We start from the raw sequence: 24054 nt of genomic DNA, 5'->3' as shown, positions 1-24054 counted from the left end.
TAAATATGGTTGTGTGATTAATTATAAAGCAAACTTACATACCTCTAAATCAAGTCATTGCTCAGTGCCCCGAAAGCATCTCCAATATCCTCATAATGACGTGCCCTCTTCTCCCTCACTCCACAAGAGGCATGTGTGCTGACTCTTGTCAAGCCACTTCTTTTCTCCAGACTAGTGTTCTGCTGTCTATGTGTGTGTCCCTAGAGGTTATAGATTGGTTTTGCCTGGTTTGAATTTTGTATAAATAAAATCTCATGGAAGGCATTTTTTTTGTATCTTGCACATTTCGCTCAATTTCATATAGTTGTGGGTTGTTCATTGCTATCTCATTTTCTACTTTGGGAGTTTGCAACAATTTATATCTCCATTTTATCAACACTAGATATGACAGATATTAGGCTTGTTTTCGGTTTGGGAATGTTACGAACAATGTTTCTATAAATGTCTGGTGCTGGTGAATATGTGTACCTGAGTGTATGCCTCAGAATGCAGTGGTGGTCCCATAAGCCCTGTATCTCAATTTTTCTAGTTCATGCATGTTTTTCAAGGTAGTTGGTGCCAGTTTACTTTCCTGCCAGCGGTGTGGGAAACTGTTTATTGCCCCACACATCCTCACCAATATTGTCAGACTTTAATATTTTTGCCCAATATGGATGATTATTTTAAGTTATGTTATTGTGGCTTTAATTTACCTCGCCCTGAATATTGATAAAGTTGAGCACATTTTGCTTTTGTTTTTGTTAAAAGGTTTAAAAAAATGTTTATTTATTTTTGAGAGAAAGACAGCGTATGAGCAGGGTAGGAGCAGAGAGAGAGGGAGACACAGAATCCAAAGCAGGCTCCAGGCTCTGAGCTGTCAGCACAGAGCCTGATGCAGGTCTTGAACCCATGAACTGTGAGATCATGACCTGAGCTGAAGTTGGATGCTTAACTGACTGAGCCACCCAGGCGCCCCAGTTGAGCACATTTTGTAAGCTTATTCATCATTTGGATTTCCTCTTATGTAGTGTGTCTGCTCAAATCTTTGACCATTTTTCAAATTGGGTTGTCTGCCTTATGATTTGTAAGAATTCTTTTTTTTAAAGTTTTTTTGTGTGTGGGGGGAAGGGGTCAAGAGGGAGAGAGAATACCAAGCAGGCTCCTCACTGTCAGGGCAGAGCCCGATGCGGGGCTCGAACTCACAAACCGTGAGATCATGACCTGAGCCAATATCAAGAGTTGGACACTTAACCAACTGAGCCACCCAGATTCCCACCCCCCACTTTTTGAATTTATTTATGTATTCAGAGCGAGAGGAGGACAGAAAGAGAGAGAGGGAAGAATTCTTTATGTTGGGTTAAACCATAAGAAATCTCTAGTATTTGACCATTTTTGACTTACAAAACAGGTGGTTTCATATGGTTCAACTGAACACATTCTGGATACTGGACCTTTGTTAATTATATGTATTGATAAATATTTTATCACACTATATGGCTAATCTTTTTGTTTTCTTCATTTATTTTTTGAGGGTCAGAAGTTTCTAATTTTAATGTAGTTGGATTTTCAGTTTTTCCTCTACATGGCTAATACTTTTTATGTCCTGTTTCAGAAACCCTTCTTGTCTTTCATGCTGAAGGTGACCAGACTGTGGGGGCTTGGAGCTGTGTTCCCAGGACGTTCTGTTCTGGGGCCTGGGTCACAATGCTTCCACTGTGGGGTAGACAGATTCCTTTGACACCTAAGACTTGGCTGGGTTGGGTGGAGGAGAGAGACCACTCCTGGGGTTCTTCTACTATGGATCCCAATTTTCCAAGAAGAGCTTTCCAGAAGGCTGCTCCCCCACCATTCTTATGAGTGTGGAAGGTCTTCTCAATGAGCCGACCTGTGTGCCACTTGGGGCAGGACTGAGCTAACATCTCCGTGGATGCTCAGGCGGGGTGGGCTGTGACAGGGTGAGTCCAACTCAGAACTGGGATATCTGGTTCCTGAATTGTGTCCCTGGAGCAGATGAGGTGGGACAGGGAAAAAACTGGCTGGAGACAGTAGAGCAGTAGGAAACACCCTTCCCCCTCTATATCTGGAGCATTGGGAATGTAATAACATGATTCTGACCAATTGGCTCACGAGGAGCAGGTGGCCTAAGGACATGCCTGATAGAGGAGGGGGAAAATGTCATGATTTATTGGATCTTATTCCTGAGTGTCACCAGGGTTGGGCAAGGCAGGGAACTGTCCAACTTGTTTAGTTTCACTTCCACTATCCACAGTGCCTGCCACATGGAGATATTAGTAGATATTTGTTCAAAAGTGCATTCATAGTTTTCAAAGAATTGTGTGAAAAAAAGTTATTTTTTACTCTTCCAGTTTCATCTGAACAAAACTTTTAGTAGCCACTAGGTGGCGAGGTTAATCACATCTGTGTGGCTTGTAAGGGGGATTTCTGTTTCGGGGATTTGAATTTAAATTGAATCTTGCTTTAATTTTGTTTTTGAACTCAGTCGTTAAGTTTGAAAAGCATACCGTCATAAGAACCAACTGCAAAGTTGAAATAAAGGCCCTGGTGAATTGCTTTCTTCCTCAAGCTAAAGATGGTATGAATTTCTCTTCCATAGTGTTTCTAAATCAGTCCTTTTATGGCTTGGCTGGATGTAAATTCTTTCCATTCTTTATTCAGATAAACGAATGTCAACTCAGTTTGCCCTTCTGCACAGAAGTCTTTTACTGTCAGAATCTGGCAACCTCCTTTGTTTATTGCCTCTGGCAGATCTGAGTCTTTGAGAAAAACCTGGCCCATTTACAAGTCACCTCCACAGCTCTTCCTCAGCCCTCCTCCCACTCCCCCCTCTTCTGCCCCAACAGCCTCACAGAGTCCCGGGATCTTTGGATTTCTCTTCTGCAGGAAATCAGAAGTCACGTCATCCCTGCTTTTTGTTTAAAACAAAACAAAACCCAAAAGCAATTTGTTTATTTGAAAATACAGCTAAGATCAGTTTTGAGGTATTTGGTTTTTTTTTTTTTTTTTTTTTTTTAAATTTTTTTTTTCAACGTTTATTTATTTTTGGGACAGAGAGAGACAGAGCATGAACGGGGGAGGGGCAGAGAGAGAGGGAGACACAGAATCGGAAACAGGCTCCAGGCTCTGAGCCATCAGCCCAGAGCCTGACGCGGGGCTCGAACTCCCGGACCGCGAGATCGTGACCTGGCTGAAGTCGGACGCTTAACCGACTGCGCCACCCAGGCGCCCCGAGGTATTTGGTTTTTATTTTATTTTATTTTATTTTATTTTATTTTATTATTTTATTTTATTTTCTTATTTTATTTTATTTTATTATTTTATTTTAATTTTGAGAGAGAGAGAGAGAGAGAGAGAGAGAGAGAGCACAAGCAGGGGAGGGGAAGAGAGGGAGAGAGAGAAACTCCCAAGCAAGCTCTGCACTGTCAGTACAGAGCCCAATGCAGGGTCGAACTCACAAACTATGAGATCGGACATGATCCAAGATCAAGAGTCAGATGCTCAACCAACTGAGCCTCCCAGACGCCCCTTGAGGTATCGGTTTTGATGGGGAAAATGAAGATACATATCTGGAAATGACTCTGAGACTTTGAGATAGAGATAGGCAAATTACCTCAAATTTACCTCATTATTATTATAGTAAAACTGACTTTTTTTTTCCCCTGTGAACAGTTCTGTGAGTTTTAATGCATGCATAGATTCATGTAATCAACACCATGATCAGGATAAAGAATAGCACCATCACCCCCAAAACTCCCTTGCACTACACCTTGTTTAGTCACCAGTTTCTGTTCCACATTGTGCCTGTACTCAACAATTACAAAAAATATTGTGCCACTTCCTCTGGCCATCATGGTTTCTGATGAGAAACCACAGAAATTTGGATCACTCTTCTTTGTAGGTAATGGGTCACTTTTGTTGGGTTGTTTTCAAGATTTTTCCTTTGTCTTTAGTTTTTAGCAGTTTGATCCTGATATGTCTGTGCTTGCTTCTTGGAGTTTGTTCTGTGTAGGGTTCACTGAGCTCCCCGAATCTTGAGGTTTATGGCTTTCACCAAATTTGAGAAGTTTTCAACCATATTTATTCACACAAGCAAAAGCCATTCTTCTGGATAGCTTTCATTTACCTCTCCAGATAGTCTTTCCACCTTTCTCTAGCCTTCTGTGTGCCCCAAAGGAGAGTCTCATATTGATCACATCAGTAAGCTCTCGTGTTCTATGACTTCCCACTGGGTTTGGCCAATACGAAACACTAGCAAGAGATCGGAGGGGGGTACTTTGGGTATTTACTTGCCAGGATTCCTCCCTGAAAGTTCATCTCAGGCTGGCTGTGTCTCTCTTGGAAGGGGACAGCTCAAATCAAGCACCATCCCTGTCAACTTTCTCGGTGTCTGGCTGAAACACAGCAATTGCTTCCTTTCCTCATCTTTTGGACCGAGAAGTAACGATACCCTCCCTGATCCCCCTAGGTTAAGGACCCCAGTAGGGCATGATCACATACAGTTCCCTACAGTTTGCTGGCACCCTTGTACATAGCCCCTTTATCAAACACTTCTCAAATGATCCACTTCGAGTGTGCTGTCCATTTTTTGCATGGACCCTGACAAAAAGAGTGGTTTTTTTGGGACCACAGTTGGCCTGTCACCCCCATCATTCCTAAGGACTCATCACTCTTGAGCTGGCAGCTGTCTCTCATTGTTCCTACAGGTTTTGATACTTTTCCGAATTGGGCATCCTGAAGAAGAAAGTTCCATTCAATTTTTGCTGATAGGTTTTACATCAATAGATTTGATGAATGACTTTTGCACTAGTCATTATGTCATATTGTTTTGAAATTAACTCAAGCAAAGGAAGTCCTGATATGTACTTTTTATTGTGATTATATCATTCAAACAGAAGGGGGAAGAAAATGTTTATGTGCATTTTTTGTAATCATAATCATAATGCGTCTACCACCTAGGTTAAGAAGAAACTATGGCCACTACTGCAGACCTCTATGCAATTCTCTGTAGACACACTTTCCCCCTCCCCATTCCTGATTCCCCTACCCTGGTTTTCCTCTTATTCATCTCCCTGCTTTCCTTTTTAGTTTTGAGATATGTAGGTATAAATAACACATTCTTTTATTTTGAAGTACTGAGGGGCAAGTACGAAGCTGGGTGTGTCAGGAATGGTCAAGACGGCCATCCCTGCGTGAAGATCAGAGACTGGATTGCCCTCCAGCAAGTCATGGGAACCCTTTCTGACAGAAGTCGGTACAGAGTAAGGAGCAAGTCTAGGGAAATGTAGAAGTCACCAGATCTGAGGCTGCTGCCAGGGCTGTATTATGGGCCAGAAGGAATATGGTCAGTGGGTCACCATAGCTCACCTCCCACTCACTGGGCTTGGACAGAGCAAAGCAGAGCCCTTCTTTAGGGGGTGATAGGACCGTCCTCAGCATACCCAGGTGGTAGGATACTAAGGGGACATGCACAGGATCCAGACAATTCAAGTGAAATAAGAACCTGACCATTTCAGTCTTTGGTCTGATGCTGGTTGATCATACCCCACTTTTCTTCTATAACTCATGTTATCCACTTAGGCCCAAACAATGCTTCTTTAAATATATATAACCAGGGGCACCTGGGTGCCTCAGTCGGTTAATTGTCAGACTCTTGATCTCAGCTCAGGTCGTGATCTCACAGTTCATGAGCTCTGTGGTGACAGCATGGAGCCTGCTTGGAATTCTCTCTCTCCCTGTCTCTTTCTGTTCTTTCCCCACTTGTGCTCTGTCTGTCTCTGTCTCTCAAAATAAATAAACTTAAAAAAAAGATATATAGTCAACTTTCAATTAGCTATAATCAAGTTGTGCTTTCCAGCTTCTGCTCTGGGAGATACTCAGTCTTTTTTTTTTTTTTTATGTTTATTTATTTATTTTGAAAGGTGGGGGGAGGGACAGAGAGAGTGAGACAGAGAATCAGAAGCAGGCTCTGCTTTGTTCGAACAGAGCCTGACACAGGGCTCGAATTCATGAACTGTGGTCAGATTATGACTTGAGTCCAAATCAAAGGTTGGATGTTGAACTACTGAGCCACCCAGGTGCCCAACATACTCATTCTTTAGATGAAGGATTTTATCCACAACATGCTGACTAGACAGGCTTAGCTCTCACTCTTTTGAGGGGAATTGTATTAATTAGAGTAACGTCTGGCTGTAAGTGGCAGACTATGTAAAATAACCCAAGTTTCTTTCTCACATAAACACTTAGGCGAGCAGCCCAGGATTGAGTATGTTGTACTATGGGTTACACTTTTTCTGTCCTGTTGTTCTCCAATGAATGGACTCCAGTCCCAAATCACCTTCTGGTCTAAGAAGGCTTGCTCTGGACCCAGCTATCACACCTGCATTCCAAATATCATGAAAGAGGGCACAGTGGGAAGAGGACACAACCCCTCAACGGGTGCTGCAGGGAACTGCACATACTACTTTCTCCTAAATCTCATTGCCTAGAATTGAGTGACTTGATCATACTTTGCTGGAAAAGAGATTGAGAAATCTAGTCTGCATTCTGAGAAGTTACGTGCCCAGTTAACACCCAGGGGGCCTATTATAAGGAATAAAGGAAAAATGAAAACTGGAGAACAATACTAATCTCTGAGGAAGGGCACCCCATTGCTATTTCTAGGCACAGCAGACCACACCTTCTACTGTGCCTGCACAGTTCAGGTCCACTGATGGCTTAGCTCTGGTCTCCCTAATGCAAATCTAGAAGTTCAAAGGAGGGGATAGTATTTCCATTTGGGGATGTTATTTTACCTCCTTTGAGGGAAGGAGGAGAGAGGATTTGGGGATTGGTGAGTACTTTCTGTTCTCACACACACACACACACACACACACACAATTCTCACACACACACACACACACAGAATTCACACACACACACACACACACACACACAGAATTCAAAGCAGGCTCCAGGCTCTGAGCTGTCAGCACAGAGCTTGATGTGGAGCTCCAACTCACAAACCACGAGATCATGATCTGAGCAAAATCAGATGCTTAACCAACTGAGCCACCCAGGCGCCCCTGGTCCAACTCCTTATTTGAGTTTCATGGGACAGTGAGATTGTCTGCTGATCTTGGTCTTTTTTTTTAAGCTTATTTATTTATTTTGAGACGGAGCACGTGCACTTCCACACATGCACGAGCAGGGGAGGGATAGAGAGAGAGGGAAAGAGAGAATCCCAAGCAGGCTCTATGCTCAGCGCAGCACCCAACTCAGGGCTCTATCTCATGAACTGTGAGATCATGACCTAGCTGAAACCAAGAGTCAGACACTTAACCAACTGAGCCACCATACGTCCCTGTTCTTGGTCTTTTGATCTGTATCAATTTGAGAATTGGCTAAGCAAGAACTAAGAAAGGCTGTTGAGTTTTTGATTGGAATTTCATTGAATTAATGAGTCAATTTGGAGCAAGAAGCCATCTTCACAGAACGGAGTCCTCCCTTCTGTTGACATGGTGTATGAATTTCTATTTATTTAGGTATTCATAAACAGTTTCCATTAATTTTATTAATGTCTTGAATATATAGATTTGATCTTAGGTAACTTACAGTTTCCTTGTTATTGTAAATGGTTTCTTTAAGAAGTTATTTTCTCTTTTTTTTAATCAGTAAGGAAATAATTTTTTTCATAGACAGATATTAAAAGGTAAGCAATCCAAGGCTGGTTTGGCACATGCAATCATGCTGTGGAAGGCACAGGCTCCTTGGGTCTTCCTTTGCACCGTCTCCAGCCTGTGGATGGTACCCTCCTCGTTATAAGACAGCTCTTCCAGCTGGAAGTACAGGTTCCTGCTTCTGGGAGAGAATGAATAAAATGGGAGAAGGAACAAGTTCTGCTGAATTGACCACTAGTGGCCTTTTCTTCTGTAGAATGCTCTCTGCCTTAAAGTCTGATTTTAACAGAGCCAGAGCAATTTAATTCTTATATAACAAAATATTTGTATTATATATAAAATGTGTAATTGTTTAAAATTTTTTTTAATGTTTTTATTTTTGAGAGAGAAACAGAGCGCGAGTCGGGGGAGGGGCAGAGAGACAAGGAGACACAGAATCTGAAGCAGGCTCCAGGCTCTGAGCTGTCAGCACAGAGCCTGACACGGGGCTTGAACTCACAAACTGTGAGATCATGACCTGAGCGGAAGTTGGATGCTTTAGTGACTGAGCCACCTAGGTGTCCCTCTTGTATTTTCTTAATTCAGAAAATTCCTCAGCCTTTATGTCTGATTTTCTCTCTATTTACTTTTCTCTTTCTTTCTCTCTATTTCTTCCTCTTGGAATTCTGTCCATACATCAAATCTAAATATCTCTTAAATAGTTCTCTATTTTCCATTTCTTTTTTTCTGTCTGAGCTGCATTTCAGATAAATCCTTTAGACCTATCTTCTAGCTTAGTATTTCTCTCTGCAGCTATGTCTAATTTGTTTACTAGGGTTTTTATTCTAATGACTATAATTTTCATTTCTAGAGGTTGTCTTTGGGGTTAAAAAATCTAATAATTTTTGCCAAGCTCTTATTTTTGCCAATACTTTAATTCCTTTTTAAAATTTCTTTAAACATATTAAGCATGCTATTTTTAGATAAGAAAATAGCAATGACTGAAGGATTTGTGTTCCTGATTCGATGTTTGTAAATTTATGCTGAATTTCAGTTTCTTTTTTCTTTTCTTTTCTCTTCCTTTCTTCTTTCTTTCTTTCTTTCTTTCTCATGAAACAGTGTTTTTAGGAATTCTTAGAGGTCCAAGGATGTAGGTGAATTTCTCCTGACAGAATTTGCAATTGGTTTCTGACAGGTGTCTAAGGTCACTACCATCTTGAGGACTTTGAATTCTTTTCTCAGGGTCTCAGATCACCCAAGCAGTAGGAATTCAAGCCCCAAGTCTATATTAGAGTAGATTTGCTTTCATGGGTCTCCAGTCACTTCTTTCACCAAGAGTTTGCTCGTCACATACTTTGATAGGGTGGATTTTTCCCCTAGTTGTTCCCTGAAATTGCAGATTTATATACAGGATTCTTCACTTTGACTCCCCAATTTAAGTGACTCTAGGATTTGATGGCTGCCTTTAGCATGGTTATGAATTGCAGTTTTGGGTTACAGAGTTTGATAGATGCCTCCACAGCAGCGAGCAGGAAACATTAACATAGAGGCTGCTCCTTGCAAGGCCCTGTTCGAAGGACTAGCTCTGGGCTGCCTTCTCCGAATTTGGTTGTTGGAATGTTCTTATACTGATAAGGTTGTTTTGTGTGCTGGAAGCACTGAATTGCATTGTATCAACTTTCCTGGACTGTACAATGTGATTTGAGGTGGACACCTGCTTTTCTTCTGAAAGCCTTGAACTGTGGTCATTGTGCAAGTGGAGAGACTGTCTATGTGAACAGCCTCCAGTAAAAACCCTGGGCTCTGAGACTTCAGTGGGCTTCTCTGAGCAGAAACACTGCATATGTGTTTGTAGGAGTGCTGATAATAGTGACTCCGTCTTTGGTCCCCCATCTTGTTCATGTTTGCTAGATCAGAAATGCCAGCCAATGTCGGGATGGAGGAAGCTTGTTTTGGCCCCCCATACATCTGTTAGAGATAACATAGTTTTTCCCTTTCCTGATGCCCGGGTGGTGCCTCAAGACCTAATAAAAGGGTATCTGTCAACTAGGAGCATATAAACCATCTGAGGTGCATGTGAACCCTTTGGTCTCATGACAGAATCTGTGGACTGAGGTCTGGACTTTGTGGAGAGTAACTTTGCAGCTGTCGTGGACCCCCTGCGAGTATGTTAGCCTGAATAAAACTCTGTGTAAATGCTATGCAGTGCCTCCTTCATTTTCCAGTCTCAAAGTGCCTTCCAAGTTTGGGGGATACTTGATTATCCTTCCCCCACCTTTGAACTGTGTTATTCTCCCTCCCTTACTGGTAGGAGGATATCGGAAGCCTGAACCCAGACTCCTCCCGAGTCTACCTGATACACCTTTGTCCCTGGTTGATACTGCTGTGGACCCTTTTGCTGTAATAAATACAGCCACAAGTACAACCTTGTGCCAAGTTCTATGGATCCTTTCAGGCAGCACTGAATGTGTGGGTGCTCATAGAAGTCCCAGACAGGCAGATCATAATATCAAGACTCAGCTCTCTGAATTCATGCTCCTACTTCTATAGTAGCTTATTCAAGTTAGCCATGAATTTAAAAATATATGATTCATATAGTTTCCAGAAGTTCTAGGTATTGTTTTCATGGGGCAACTATTCAGGGTTTCTATTTCCTCAACTGTCTTTAAAAGAAAATAATTTCCAAAATGATTACATCTTCTGTTTCTCACTTTTTCCAAACAGCCAAAAAACCAAAAAACAACAACCCCTCCCTCCCCCAAAAAACAAAACTAATTCTCAGTTTGCCCAGCATTCACTCTGTTAAATCTGAATCGTAGGGAGCAGGGCTCAGAGCCCCCACTTGCCTCATCCTTTGTACACAGGCACTTGGATGTACAGTTCCAGAACCATCCTCAAAGAGAGGTTACTTTCATGGCCAGTGACTCCAGACCCAGATGGAAGGTTGGGACAGGGAGGAGCATCTTAGGTTTGCATCAGCTCATTCTCCTCCACCTCTCCCAGCCAAGAGAAATTCCCTGGAAGAATTGTGCAAGAAGCTGGGAGCAACGGCAGGACATTTATTAGCATCACTGCTCAGGAGGGACGGGAAGCAGAGCGGAATGGTGAAGGTGAGTCAGCTGGAAGAGCTTCTGTCACGATCAGTGGGGCAAGGCAGTGGGCACGGCAGTGGGGGCAGGATAGCTGGAGCTGCTGCAGAATCTCTTTTCCCCAGTCTTGTCCTTCTCCCAGGAGCCAAAGGCAGGAACATGCAGTCCAGAAAGAGTCCAGGCTTGAACACTCAGGAAAAGCAAGGCTAGATTTCACTCACATGAAGCAGTTTCTTCTGGTCTGTTTCCTAAGGGAGGCAGAGGGGCAAGATAGCCCAGGGAGAGAAGGTGCAAATCCTTTCCTCCAGGGCAGCTTAGTTCTGGAGCCAACCAGATCCAACACTAGCCTCCTGGTACCTGACGCAAAGATCCCTAGAATCTCACCATGGATGTGGACTTCCCTGCCTTCCTGGGGTCCTTATCGTGGGGACCACTTGATCAAGGAGTGAGACTCTCTGAACTGGGCCACGAATGGTGTAGAAAGACAGGCATGATGCCCCTTGGGACTCTCTGTAAGGGCTCTTTTCTCCTCCCCAAGCCATGGGCTCTCCATCTCTGTCTCCTCTGGACAGTCTCTCCACCCAAACACAGAAGCATACTTTAGGGACTCACCTTACATCGGAGCCTTTTCCAGCAGTACAGACACACGGGGACCAGAGATGCCAGAAGCAGCAGAGCCCAAACCCCCAAGAGCATGGCCTGAAAACTTATGAACAGGACCTGGGGACAGAGGACCAAATCTGTCACCACCAAAGTGCTGCCATCTGTGCTCTGTGCTGTCATGCATTTCCAACCTAGGGTCTCTCTCTACCTCTTCATCCTCAAGTCTGTAGCTTCTTGAGGGGCTGAGGAAGGAGCTGTGCATGGGGGGTAAATGAGTCCAGCACGCAGAGAGCAGCCAGAAACCCCTCTCATCAGACCTCAGTGTCCTTGTTCTGACAGTGAAGGGCTCGGGCTACGATTTGGTGCCCCAGCAGCCCCAAGGCTTGAGAGGATCAACGGAGAACATGCATTTAATGCCTTTGCAGTACTTTGCACACTCACAAGGTTAATTCATTTATTATTATTTCAGTGTTAGTATTTTTCACAAATCTATAACATCCACAATCCCAGGAACTATTTCTAGTTTGTTTAATGCCACATTGGGGGTGACACTAGTCAAGCTAGGTGTGGAACAGGTAACACAGCCTTACTCTTGTGTTCCATCTTGGTCTTTCCTGCCCACTGTCAGCTGCACCCCTCCCTCTTGCCCCCCTACCTTCAGCATGTTCAGATAGAAGAGACACAGGTGCAGCCTTCTGACTTCTTCTGGACTCGGAGTGCTGGGGGGTGGGGTGCCCCTGTACCAGGTGCTCGAGGAGACATCACAGATAAAGTCTCCAAAATCAAAGTAGCCCTTATAGAAATTGTCAGCCCCAATGATGATAGCAGCAATGGCCGTGGAGAAAGCTGCCAGGGCGAGCAGGGTCCTTAGCAAGGCCTGGTGAGCAGAGGAGGCAGAGAGAGACCTTGGAGATTCAGTGTCTCTGGGAACCCAGTTGGGGAGAGAGGGGTAGGCCCATGTAGCCTATGTGTGTTTGAGCAGAAGGCTTGGTTGGGTGGCCTCCAGCTTCTGGACCTGGTCCCCACTCCTGCCCTTCCCCAAACTCACCCAGTAGATGCCACCCCGTTTCTCATAAATGAAGGCAACAGCTCCAGCCAGCACAGCCTGGGGAGAGATGGATGGGAGCAGGGCTAACACAGCAGATACAAGCCTTTCAGCTGCCAGTAACCCCATCAGACAGAGCCAGCCATGGGCTGGTCCTTCCTTGGTGCACTGCAGGTGGGCCTGAAGTTTTGAGCTAAGCTTTGTCATCTGTAGTAAGCTAATGGTGATGGTCGGGCCAGGATCAAACTCTTGAGGTGGCAGGATCCTCTGTTTTAGGGACATTGGAGAGCCCTCCCTCCCTTCTCCAAAACCTTCCTTTTAAAGCAATGGTGCTTTGTGAAAGTTCCAGATGGTGGATGCCCTAGGATATTGGAGAAGCTCTCAGTGCAGGATGAGTCTCTGGGTGGTCTCTAGTCCGGGCACCTGTCCCAGCAGGTGCTCAGCAACCCCACAACCCGGGCTGATAGAACAGGACATCTAGTACATCATGGTAGACAGGTGGATTCGAATCCTATCTGGCAATTCTAGAACTAATCTGAGTGTTTTGCCTTTGGGTAGATGAGGATGATTACTTTTGGCTCCTCTCTCAATAAATGCGTGTGTTTTGCTATTACTCTGTGAGTTTGGGCATGCCAAAGGGCCCCTCAGTGCTACCATGACCTGCCCCCAAGCCCTTGTTGCACACACCCATCTGTTGACATTCATCACTGTCATTCAGTGACCCCTATTGGATTCCCACTGTGTACAGGGCCCGCACAGGGCACCGGGAAATGATGAAGAGTTGACTTTATCTTGTAGAGTATACACTCTCTAGTATGTTCTTCCTCCTCATCTCAATGCAAGTGTCTGGAAATCAGCTATGTCCTAGAGCCTTGGTTGATGTTTGTTGAATTGGGGTGAAGTGCCCACCTGGTGGGAGAAGGCCGGGGCGGGAAACCAAGATAGCTGGCCGGTCGACTTTGGACAGACCACCACTTTCCTTGGCTGTTTTTTCATCTGCATTCTCAGCCTAGAATAACTGAGGGACTTTTTGATTGCTGACATTTTATAGTACCATGGATGATGGTGCTGGTGCTGATGGTGGTGGTTTATCACCTCTGATAGGAGGTGAATCTGCCCCTTCTTGGCCTGTCAACCATCCCCCTGCCACACTCACCACAGCCCCTGTCCAGATGGCAGCTCCTGAGTTGCACAAGGGGGAAGAGTAGAAGATGTACAGGAAACTCCCCAGAACCCCACTCAACACCCCCAGCACGATCTGTACCACCTGGAGGAAAAGAGAAGAACTAAGAGCTGATTCCCAGATGCCTGGGCCCAGGAGCAACCCTCTGCCTCCAAGTCTCAGGCAGCTTTGAGGATTCCAGGTATAAACAGTTGGAACCCCCCATGGAAGAGAAATGGAGAAGGGAGAAGAGAGGAGGGAGAGCCAGCCCACGCTGGGTCTGGAGGAGGGGAGAGGATGGCTCAGGGCTCCACCAGGTGGGACTTTAAATGGCCATGTCTCTCCTGCACCCTTTTAGCCCAAAGCCCACTCTGCCTACAGCTTTTATGGAGAAGGCCAGTAAGTACATAAAAAAATCAGAAATGGAGCACAGGAGATCTTGATTTCTAATAAGATAAAACTGGCTCAGCATCTGATTCAGAGAGGCTGGTAAGGAGTGTGCACAGCAAAAGAAAGTTCTTCTTTTCCTGATGTGGGGAGCATGGGCACCCCTCTGGGCCCCTACTCACCCAGGAGGCCACCAGTATCCGGCTCCTGCTCCTGGTCTGGGAGAGGTCGCTGGAGATGGGGGAACGAAGCAAGGAGCATCCATTTATCAGGAGTTTGGCCAGAGCTGACTCCTGGTGGATGTGCACATCAATGTGGGTGGGCTGCAGGGCTCCAGGGGCCACCTCATCACTGTCTACTGTCCCCATGCCCGTGGACATCTTTCTGGGAAGGAGGAGGAAGGTAGTGTCAGGGAGAGCATTGGCAGAATGTTTCCAAAGATTTCACTGGCCTTTGGGATTGGTGGAGGTCCCTGATCACAGAGCAACATCCCTGGCCCTTTCTTGAGAGGTGTCCTGTCAGGACAGCCTAACTCTCCTGGTGCTGTGGCAAATGCTGAGCCCGCTGGAGCCTCCCCCTTCACCCTCGACCTGCTGTCCCCCCATCCTCCCATGGCCTTGAGGTCTGGACCAAGCAGTGCCCTGGATTCCTCACCTCTCCAGACTCTTTTCCCAACCTGCATGTGCCATCACGGTCCCCACCCGGAGCCCTTGGGCTCCTGGGAAGAACCCAAGTGACCGGCTTCCAGGTGAACTTCTGTTGCTGCAGGTGCTCCACAGAGGGCCCGGGGACCCCCCTCAGCCCCTAAACACCTCCCTCTCTACCAACAGCCATTCAGCTCTGCATGGCCTGTTCAAGCTGCGCTCCCCACTCCCACACACATCACACACAAGGAAGGACCAAGTTGTGTGCCTGTGGAGGTGGAGGTCAAGGCCAGACTGACTTGGTATCAAAGAGGGACACACCTGCCTTCTGCTCCTGCCACCTTCCTGGAGTCCATTCTCCACAGGCAGTTGGTCCCTCCCTCCCACCATCCTCAGCAAGTTCTGGACCAGGCTTTGGAGGCTTGTGAGGGGGCGGATGGGAGTCCGGTGGGGAGGGGTCCTGGGAAAGAGTTGCCTGGCTGTGGGCTTGCCTCACCTGCTCTCTCTTTGGGTTTCCGGATGGGGGACGGCAGGGAATGTGCCAACAGGGAGGGCTGAGCTGGAGCTGGGCACCAGGCGGATGGAGGAAGAGGTTGATAGAACACCAGAGGGGCAGGGTGGAGGACGGGCAGGCTGAATTTTAGCCGCAGCCTCTCTGGAAGACAGCCCAGGCAGAAGGGCCCCTGTGTGGGGGGTTTCCAGCTGCCAGTACATCTTGGGCTCCAGCTTGGAGAGCAAAGGGGCAAGGTGGGTGGCCTGGGAGTCCATAGAGGTGATCAGCCCAGGGAAAGCCTGGGAAGCTTTCCTCTCCCCCATGGCCACCTGGGCAGGTGCTTTCTGAACACAGATCTGCCAGTGCTGTGAGTGTGTGTGTGTGTGTGTGTGTGTGTATGTGTGTGCGCTCCCATGCACGCAGTCTCTTTCCTCCACCCCTCACCAGCCTGGTTATCTACTCAAGACTGGACCCCCCCAGAGGGGCCCCTTTGCCTCAGCCTTTTTCTGGGAAGTTGCGGTGCTGAAGGTCAGGCCCTCCTCCCTCTACCCCTGGCTTCTGCTCTTCTTCTCCTTCCTACCCGCTGGTAGGGGCTCCCAGAGGACAGCAGGTGAGCAGGGCCCCCACAGGCCAGGTGGCCCCTTCCCTGGAGACTCTCACCACAGGACATTTTTCTCTTGAAGAGTCTCCAAAGCCAGTTCCCAAAGCCCCCATCCTATCTCACAGGATGCTGCTTGCCCCCATTCCCAGTTCTTATAGGACCTGCTTGGGGGTGGCGGGATGCCCTAGACAGAATGTGACCTGAGGAAGGGAGGGACATGTACTGGCTGCAGCAGCCTGGCTCTCTATCACCTCACCAGACCTCACCCTACTTTCATTGCCATTGCAGTGGCTGAGACTCAGGTGGTTTGGTGGTGAGAAGTCCTTCAGAGTGAAGCTGGAAAGTGGAGGGCCCTGATGTGGCAGGGGTCTGGTGGTGTGGGAGGGGAGTTCTCATGGGATTGGCCTGGTCCAGAGGTAGAGCAGGGAGCTCAGCTGAGCTGGGATTGTAATGTGTTGGGGGAAGTGGTGGTTCCCAGGGGGCTCAGAGAGGGCTGTTCCGTGATGCTGGCTCCTGGGACCCCAGGGGAGATCTGGCTGGAATCCAGCCGGACGTCCTTATGTATGTCTATCAATAAGTCTGAACCTCCTTGTGTGTCTGCAGAACTGTCAAACACCTGTCCTTTTTACCTCCAAAAAGACCAGGTAGGTACAAGTATGGCACTGCTCTGAAAAGAACATAGAATACAAAGGGAAGACTTTAGGATTGCCATCATTGTTGTTGTTAGAATTGTTACTGATATGATTATGATTTCCATCATTGATGCTAAAGTAGGATGCCCATTAGAATTACTATGGAGGGTTGCTTTTGGAGGTGGGCAAGTTGATTCCAAAGTGCATATGGAGAAGTACCCTAGCAAAAATGGCCATGAAAGAAAAAAATAACATGAAGGGTTATGAAATAACTCAATTAAATATCCTCATTTTTACTCCATACTCTTTTTAAAGATTTACTCCATATTCATTTAATTAAAAATTTCTTACATTTATTTATTTTTTGAGAGACAGAGTGGGAAAGAGCACGAGTGGAGGAGGGGCAGAGAGAGAAGGAGACACAGAATCTGAAGCAGACTCCAGGCTCTGAGCAAGCGTTCAGCATACAGTCTGATGTGGGGCTCGCACCCACAAACCATGAGATCATGACCTGAGCTGAAGTCGGACACTTAACCGACTGAGCCACCCAGGTGCTTCTCATTTAATTTTTTAAAATAAATTTACTCCATACTCATTTAAAAAATTTAATTTTTTGGGGGGAGAGAAGGGAGAGGAGCAGGGAAGGGGGCAGAGAGAGAGAGAGAAAGAATCTCAAGAAATCTCCATGCTCAGTGCGGAGCCCACAGGGCTTCATCCCATGGCCCTGGGATCATGACCTGAGCCGAAATCAAGAGTCAGACACTCAACTGACTGAGCCACCCAGGCACTCCATAAACCCTATACTCATAATTAAAATTGTGGCAATGGTACCCGACTCATCAGAAACACCAATGGGTGGAGTATAAAGACTAGAATAGCCCTGAATTCCAATGAGAATTTCGTTTTTGCTCAAGGGAACATTTTGAATCAGTAGGACAAAGATAATATATTCTTCAAACAGACCTTATCCTTCAGAAGTTAACCATCTGGGGGAAAAAAACCCACAACAACTTGGACCCATACATTCCAACTTACAAGATATATCCCAGATGGATTGACATTTAAACGTGAAATTGTAAAGAAATATTTGGAAATCATATCACAGATGGCAATTTTTTGAATACGCAAAGAACTCCTACACAAAACAAAACAGTAAAAATGAGAAGGACATAGGATATGAACAGAGAGCTCACAGAAGAAGAGAAAAAAATGGCTCTTAGACATAGGAAACAATGACCAATATCATTCATAATAAGAGAATTATGGATTGAAATTATACTGGAATAGTCACAGAAAGCAGATCAATGGTTGCCTCAGGCCAGGGGTTGGGGGGCTTACTGGGCAGGGAACATTGCAGAACCTTTTGCAACATAGAAATGTTCTCTGTCTTGATTGTAGTTGGGGTTGTACAAATGTATGAATTTGTCCAATGTCGCTGAGATACACACTGGAAAGGGGCAGTATATTACATAAAACTAATTAAAATCTAAGATGAAATGTAATTTTCCTGATATGCATTCGAAAAAGACTTAAAGATTTGCTGACACCTTCCTCTGGTCATGGAGAGGGGCAGTGGACCGTCTTCCATCTTGCTCCTAAGTGTGAATTTCATGGGGTAGCTCCATAGAGGGCAGTATCTATTCAAGTGACAAATGCTTATCCCATTTACCTGCCAATTGTTTGTAACCAATTATTCACTGGTTTGTAAGAGACAATTATTGTTTGCAAGAGAAAATAAATGTCTATCAGTAGAAGACTGCTTAAAATTCATGATGCGTTCCTACAACGGAATACTTTGCAGCTGGACAAATGAGTGAGAAAGGATCATTTTTGAATAAAGTTCTGTGAACAAATCATTGTGCAGACAGTGTGTGTAGTATCCTGCCATTTGTGGACAAAGGGGGAAGAGAATATTTTTATATGTTTTTGTGTGCAAAAAATGTCATTGTAGGATATAGAAGAAAATGATAATATTAGTTTCTGACTAGAAGGCAACTAGGTGGTGGGAGAGCAAGAGGAGAGGGAGGGTTTTAAAAGTATACCCTTTTATATCTTTTGAATTTTTTCACCATATGGAAGTGTCATGTGTAAATATGTATACTAAGTAAATAATTCAGATTCCTTTCTTTGTCCAACCCAAGACCCAGACAAACCATATCAGACAATTCTGGGGAGAGACCCAAGAATATACGTGGTGAAGAACTCTAGAGGTGATTTGGATTTGCATCCCAGATTAAGGCCACGGTGACATTGATACTTGCTCTGGAAAGACCCTTTGGATGTTGACAAGGGACTGTTTTCTCTCCTTTCACTCAGGTGACATATTCCTTTTTATCTTACTTTGTTCCCAGACCTCACTTCCGTACATCTTCTTCCCAGCAGGAAGGATGACCCAAAATATGGTGACTGTGAATGGAGTCGATGTGGCCTCTACGCTGTCGCAGCCCACTCACATCAACATCCACATCTACCAGGAATCAGTTTTGGCACAATTGTTCAAAGCTGGGGCCTCCCTGAAGGAGCTTTTTTCTCATCCTCTGGACACTAGCCCTTTCAAGGCCAGGATGAGCTATGGGCAGCTGGCACTGGGGGTAAGAATGGCAGGTACTGCAGAGGATGGTAACTCTCCTTCCATAGGATGGAAAAAAAGTGGGTTGACTCCTCATGAGAACTTACTAATTGTATCCCATCTTTTTTGGGAAAAGAAAGTTTTAGCAGGTTCCCCATACATTTAGATTGAAAAGAATGATGGGCCTCTTCTTTGGTACAGGAGGGGCTGTCCCAGCGGGAGGTGGGGGATAGGTGAAAGAATCCCTGGGGGCTGTTAGCTTAGTTGAATGGAACCCATGTGAACTGAGGGCCTGCAGATGTGAGGCAATATCATAAGCACTTCGGGGAGAATTACAGAGAGAATCCCTAGGCTGTAACCTAAAAGTGCTCAACATCCATCAGAGGGGATCAGATCACTACACACATAACTAGAATTAAAGGTACAGCAGGTGAGATCCTTGGGAATTGACCTGCAGGAGTTGGCATCTGAGCCAGACCTTCAATGGAGGAAGAGTGCATGTAGACAGAGGTGAAAGATGGAAGAAAAAAAATCCCACGTCAGGAGAATGGCAGGAGCAAGGAGGGAGAAGAGAGTATGCATCGGGCAAGTCCCGTCAGAGTAAAGAGAATGAGGTTTCTGGCAGATCAGACTGGAAATGCAGCCTAGGGCCCTATTGCTGAGAGCCTTGAGTGACAAGGTGAGAAGTTGTCCTGAATCAGCATCAGTGGTGGGAAGGCTGTGGGTGGCTTCTGAGCAGGAACCTGGGCTCTGGGTTGCCTCACAGCTGGGAATTGTCCAGATAAGAAGGGTGGAGGGTCTGCACCTGCTTGGGTCACAGTAGAAATGACAAAGAAACAGAGGAGTCGACATTATCTGTAAATGATGTCTCTGTTACTTGGGAGTGGGTGGGCTTGCGGTACAAAGGAGGAAAGGAATCCAAGAACATGCTGAGGTTTGGAGTGTGGGTGACCAGGGAAGTGAGGTCCTGGAAGTCAGGAGAATAAGACACTGGGGGTGCAAGTGAGGTGTGGAACTTGGACATGACAGATCTGAAATGCTGCCGGGATGTGTAGGTGTTGACGTCCAAGAGACTGTTGGGTCTCCAGGAAGCAGGTGCTGAGTCAAGAGTTCAATGTGCAATGTCACAGTGTGACAGCTATGAAATGAAAAAGGAGGGAGCAAGATTGGCAAAGGGAGCCACCAGAGCATGATGCAGTCCCGATAAGGTCTCTGCCAACCCAGTACGGGGCTCCAGAGCAAGGACTGCCCATTATCGGATGCCATGTTGGATGAAAGTGGCCCTCATACCACTGCCCTGCTTCACCAGTGGCCAGTTGGCCATCCCCAAAGAGTGTGCCCATGGCTTGAAAGATGAGGGGACCCTGAAAATGCTGACCACTGAAAGCTGTCAGCCAACACAACTCTTTTTTTCTCTTGAAGGGAGTCCTTTCATCCCATCTTGGATGGGATGATGGGATTCCCAAGGGACAACGAGGAGAAAAAAGTGAGAATCATCAGGTAGGATGACAAAGTGTGATATTTAGGAAAAAGTAATGATAAGAATTCACATCAGAGGGATGGTGAAGAGCCATGATATGCTTGCTGGTTCATGGATGTAAAGGGGCCAGAACCTTCTAGAATCAGAGCTGCAGAGAGGTCAAGACAGGAAAAGGAGAGGAAAGACAGCTAAGTAGGAGCTGGGTGGCCATTCCTGGGGCCTGTGGACTGGTGGAAAGGGAGCTGGCTTTTCACCTTGTCTTTCAGGTGACCCAGATACTGCTGGGGGCTGTGAGCTGTGCCCTTGGAGTGTTGCTGTGCTTGGGGCCCTGGATAGAGCTGTGTGCCTCAGGCTGCGCCTTCTGGGCAGGGTCTGTGGTGAGTAAGGAAGGGGCTGTAAGCTCAGTGGGAGGCAAGTGGTTATGGGTGAGGAGAAAGTTCCTTTGGATCTGGGTCAGGGATTTGGGGAAGAAACCAAACACCCGGACCCAAATGCCCTTTGCCATGAGGAAGGTGCCTTAAGGGACAAGCAAAACCCTTTTACTCTCTACTTCCCTCCCTAAGGCCAGGCTGGGAAGGATGGGGCAGCTGTAATGGAGCCCATCACAAATGTCCATATGCTTACTTTCTTTGTCAGTCCTTTGGATCCTGCTTCAAATCAGCAGTCCTGGGAATAAATGAGGGGTCATTTCAGGAGGGTAAACTGGAGGCCTTTTCCTGTGTCTTGTCTTTCCAGGCTATTGTAGCAGGAGCTGGGGCCATTGTCTATGAGAAGCACCGGGGAAAACTTTCAGTGAGTCTTGGGTGTCCTCTGCCCCCTCCTATGTCTGTTTTTCTGCCCTAGTTTTCGGTCTTCTTCCCTTTGGTCCCTGATACCTTGGGCTTTTTTGCTACTGGGGGGATGGGGAGGGATTTCTGGGCCAGGAAGTGAAGAAGAAGAGACAAGTTTGGAGTCAGGACCTTATGGCTCTATCCTTAATAAGGAGGGTCTGAGCCCCTGCACTTCTCCCTTTTAGGGCTGCATATCAGGTCTGCTCATGCTGGCTGGTGTCACCACAGCCATGGCTGCTGTTGTCCTTTGTGTGAATAGCTTAACCTGGCAAAGTGATGGCTTCTATGACATCGACTATGTGTGTGATTACCCAGAACCTGCTGCCACAACCACTCGGTACCAAGAGACATGGCAAAGAAGTCACAAGTCACATTGGACAGAGGATAGATGTAAAACCTACATGCAAATACTGATGGTGAGAAGAGTCCAGTCTTCCAGAGATCCATCACAAGGCTCTATTCCCAAGGAGCTAGGGCACCGGAGGGCAAAGATGTAGGCTTTTTGAGCGTGGACCTAGGTCTGTGGTTCAGGAGGTTTTAACTTAGCTGGAGACATATTTCAGACCCTCAGAGCATAAGAATTCCCTGAATCAAAGGGAATGAGGAGCAAAGAGGAGACACTGAAGAGAGGAGATCATGGAATACCCTTCTAGCTTTCCTGGTGTGCCCCTGTCCCAGTTATCTATTGTTGTATAACACAACACCCAACATGTTGTGGCTTTAAACTAACTTGTTATTACTTTTTACATTCTGTAGGTTGGCTGGACTCAGGCAGTCTTCACTTGGGTTTTTTTCATGCAGTTGTAGTCAGATGTCAGTTGGGGGTGAAGTCGTCTGAGAGCTCATTTGGGCTGGATCTCCAACATGGCTCTCACATGGCTGGGAGCCCAGCTGAGGCCATCAACCAGAGAGCCTACAATGGCTCCTGCATGCGGCTTGGGCTTGGGCTTCTCATGGCATGGCAACTAGGTTCCAACAGGAAGTATCTCACTGCGCGTATTTTAAGAGGCAGGAAATGGAAACTGCCAGGCATAGTGTCACCCTCCACTGTATTTTATTGTTCAAAACAATTATAGGCTGTTCCAGATTCGAGGGTGGGGAAATAGACCTGCCTCTTCATAAGGTGTGGTAAGGTCACATTGTAGACCACTATGGTGTAGAGCTGTTGCTGTCCAGTAGTTGGAAAATGCACTCCGTTTTTGTGGGAAGTAGTTGGTTGGACAGAGTCTGATACCTGGCTGGGTTGATAAGATGGTTGTAAGAGCAGAATCAGAGGAGCAGACTCCTGACGATCTCTTTTTCTTCCTTCATCTCTAGAACTTGTTCTTAGGAATTCGTGCTCTGCTCCTGGCTGTCTGTGTCCTGCAGGTCATATTATCTTTGGCTTCCCTGAGCATGGGTCTTCGAAGCTTGTGTGGCCAGAGCTCTCGGCCCCTGGTGAGTTTTCGAGGATGCACTGGGGAAAGAATGGGTCTATTTGGTGAACATGGAGGGTCATCAGGGAGCACAGCTCAGCTGCTTTCTGGAACTTGGCTGAGCCCTTTGCTGTGTGAAGATCATGTGCCAGCACCGTGTCTGCGTTGGCCTCTGCCCTCTGCCTCTCCAGGCCCTCCTTTGCCCCTTTCTGTCCCAGATCTCTGGCTAGCTCACCCTCCTCTGTATCTTTTCCTTCCCCTCCTCTTTCCTTTACCAATTTCAAGTTCTATGAAGCTAACAAGGTCCTGTCTTTTCTCCCACAATTATTGACTTCTCCCTGTTTTTTTCAGGATGAGGAAGGGACACAGAAGAAGCTACTGGGAGAGAATTCAGTGCCTCCCTCCCCCTCCAAGGAGAAGACCATGGATGCCATCGTCCTGTGAGCCGCCAAAGACCCTGCCTGGGCTCCCACATGTCCCTGATGGGAGTAGCCCAGCGCTACTGGGGAGGACAGCACCCACTCCCCAGGACTCCTTGTTGACCTGCCCTTCACACTTGCGTCTCTTTTGGCCACTGTCCCGGCCCTCCTCCTCTCCCCACTGTTCCCATCGCAGTGGCCTCAAGTCATTGAACAGGTGTTGTCGCATTTTCTCCAGTGCTAATTAAACAGAAACAACAGGAAACATCATTTTGCCCAGAAAAGATGTGGTCTCCCTTTGTTTATGCACACAGTGTGCTGTGAAGCGACTTACTCTGTGTTGATACATATTGAATTAAATGAGGGCCAGTTTGTGACATGGAAACAAAGTCCCACTAAGACTAAATTTAATTATGTTCTGCTCTATATCCCAAGTGGCAAACTTCCTTTTTTCGATTTCCTTCTATTCAGTGTAAAGTGAAAATAATTCTCATATACTGTACTTAGAATCTTTTTACCTATTGAATTTGTCTTTAAGCATCTATAATTTTGACTATAACTTTCTTTGGGATTTGTGGGACTATGTGAGGCATGGAGCAAGACTTTTTTTTTTTAATGTTTTTTATTATTTATTTTTGAGAGAGAGACAGAGCACGAGTGGGGGATGGTTAGAGAGAGAAGGAGACACAGAATCCAAAGCAGGCTCCGGGCTCTGAGCTGCCAGCACAGAGCCTGACTTGGGGCTGGAACCCACGGACCGCTAGATAATGACCTGAACCTATATCGGATGCTTAACTGACGGCTCCAAGCTCTGACTGAGCCACTCAGGTGCCCCTGGAACAAGACATTTTCCTCCCTCCCTTCTTTCCTTCTTCCTTCCTCCTTCTTCCTTCCTTCCTTCCTTCCTTCCTTCCTTCCTTCCTTCCTTCCGCCTCTCTTTCTCTTCTTTCTGAGGTAATTTGTTAGTTCTTTCCCTCTACACACACACACATGCACATACCTATTATTTTTCACTTTCAATTTAAATGATATGAGGAATTTTTACAACTTTTTT

At 46.2% G+C, this 24054-nt stretch overlaps 2 protein-coding genes across 9 annotated transcripts; one reads left to right on the top strand and one right to left on the bottom strand.

Annotated features, from left to right (window-relative positions):
• Positions 1 to 1737: 1737 nt before the first annotated feature.
• On the top strand, positions 1738 to 23270 carry TMEM176B (transmembrane protein 176B). Of its 5 annotated transcripts, none has more exons than XM_045496149.1 (9): positions 1738 to 1934; positions 10635 to 10741; positions 15502 to 15664; positions 18667 to 18878; positions 20603 to 20713; positions 21072 to 21128; positions 21352 to 21582; positions 22484 to 22603; positions 22933 to 23270. In XM_045496149.1, the coding sequence occupies exons 2-9, from the start codon at positions 10733 to 10735 to the stop codon at positions 23023 to 23025; spliced, it is 996 nt and encodes a 331-aa protein (XP_045352105.1). In that variant the 5' UTR covers positions 1738 to 1934; positions 10635 to 10732; the 3' UTR covers positions 23026 to 23270. The 5 variants fall into 5 exon arrangements, with proteins under 5 accessions (XP_045352105.1, XP_045352103.1, XP_045352102.1 ...); XM_045496147.1 differs by having other exon boundaries at positions 10496 to 10741; positions 18670 to 18878; XM_045496146.1 differs by having other exon boundaries at positions 10496 to 10741.
• On the bottom strand, positions 7486 to 15191 carry TMEM176A (transmembrane protein 176A). 4 transcript variants are annotated; one of them, XM_045496153.1, is made up of 7 exons: positions 15058 to 15191; positions 14100 to 14301; positions 13525 to 13635; positions 12372 to 12428; positions 11979 to 12200; positions 11333 to 11440; positions 7486 to 7833 (listed from the first exon to the last, which is right to left on the bottom strand). In XM_045496153.1, exons 2-7 carry the CDS (start codon positions 14295 to 14297, stop codon positions 7792 to 7794), a joined length of 738 nt encoding a protein of 245 aa, XP_045352109.1. In that variant the 5' UTR covers positions 14298 to 14301; positions 15058 to 15191; the 3' UTR covers positions 7486 to 7791. The 4 variants fall into 4 exon arrangements, with proteins under 4 accessions (XP_045352109.1, XP_045352107.1, XP_045352111.1 ...); XM_045496151.1 differs by lacking the exon at positions 7486 to 7833 and adding an exon at positions 10671 to 10968 and having other exon boundaries at positions 15058 to 15190; XM_045496155.1 differs by lacking the exon at positions 7486 to 7833 and adding an exon at positions 10671 to 10968 and having other exon boundaries at positions 14100 to 14297; positions 15058 to 15165.
• Positions 23271 to 24054: the final 784 nt, after the last annotated feature.

The sequence above is a fragment of the Leopardus geoffroyi genome, chromosome A2 (genome assembly GCF_018350155.1).
Source record: "Leopardus geoffroyi isolate Oge1 chromosome A2, O.geoffroyi_Oge1_pat1.0, whole genome shotgun sequence".
NCBI classification, from domain to species: Eukaryota; Metazoa; Chordata; class Mammalia; order Carnivora; family Felidae; genus Leopardus; species Leopardus geoffroyi.
The sequence above is the reverse complement of the archived record's forward strand: the minus strand, read 5'-3'. Positions and strand labels throughout refer to the sequence as shown.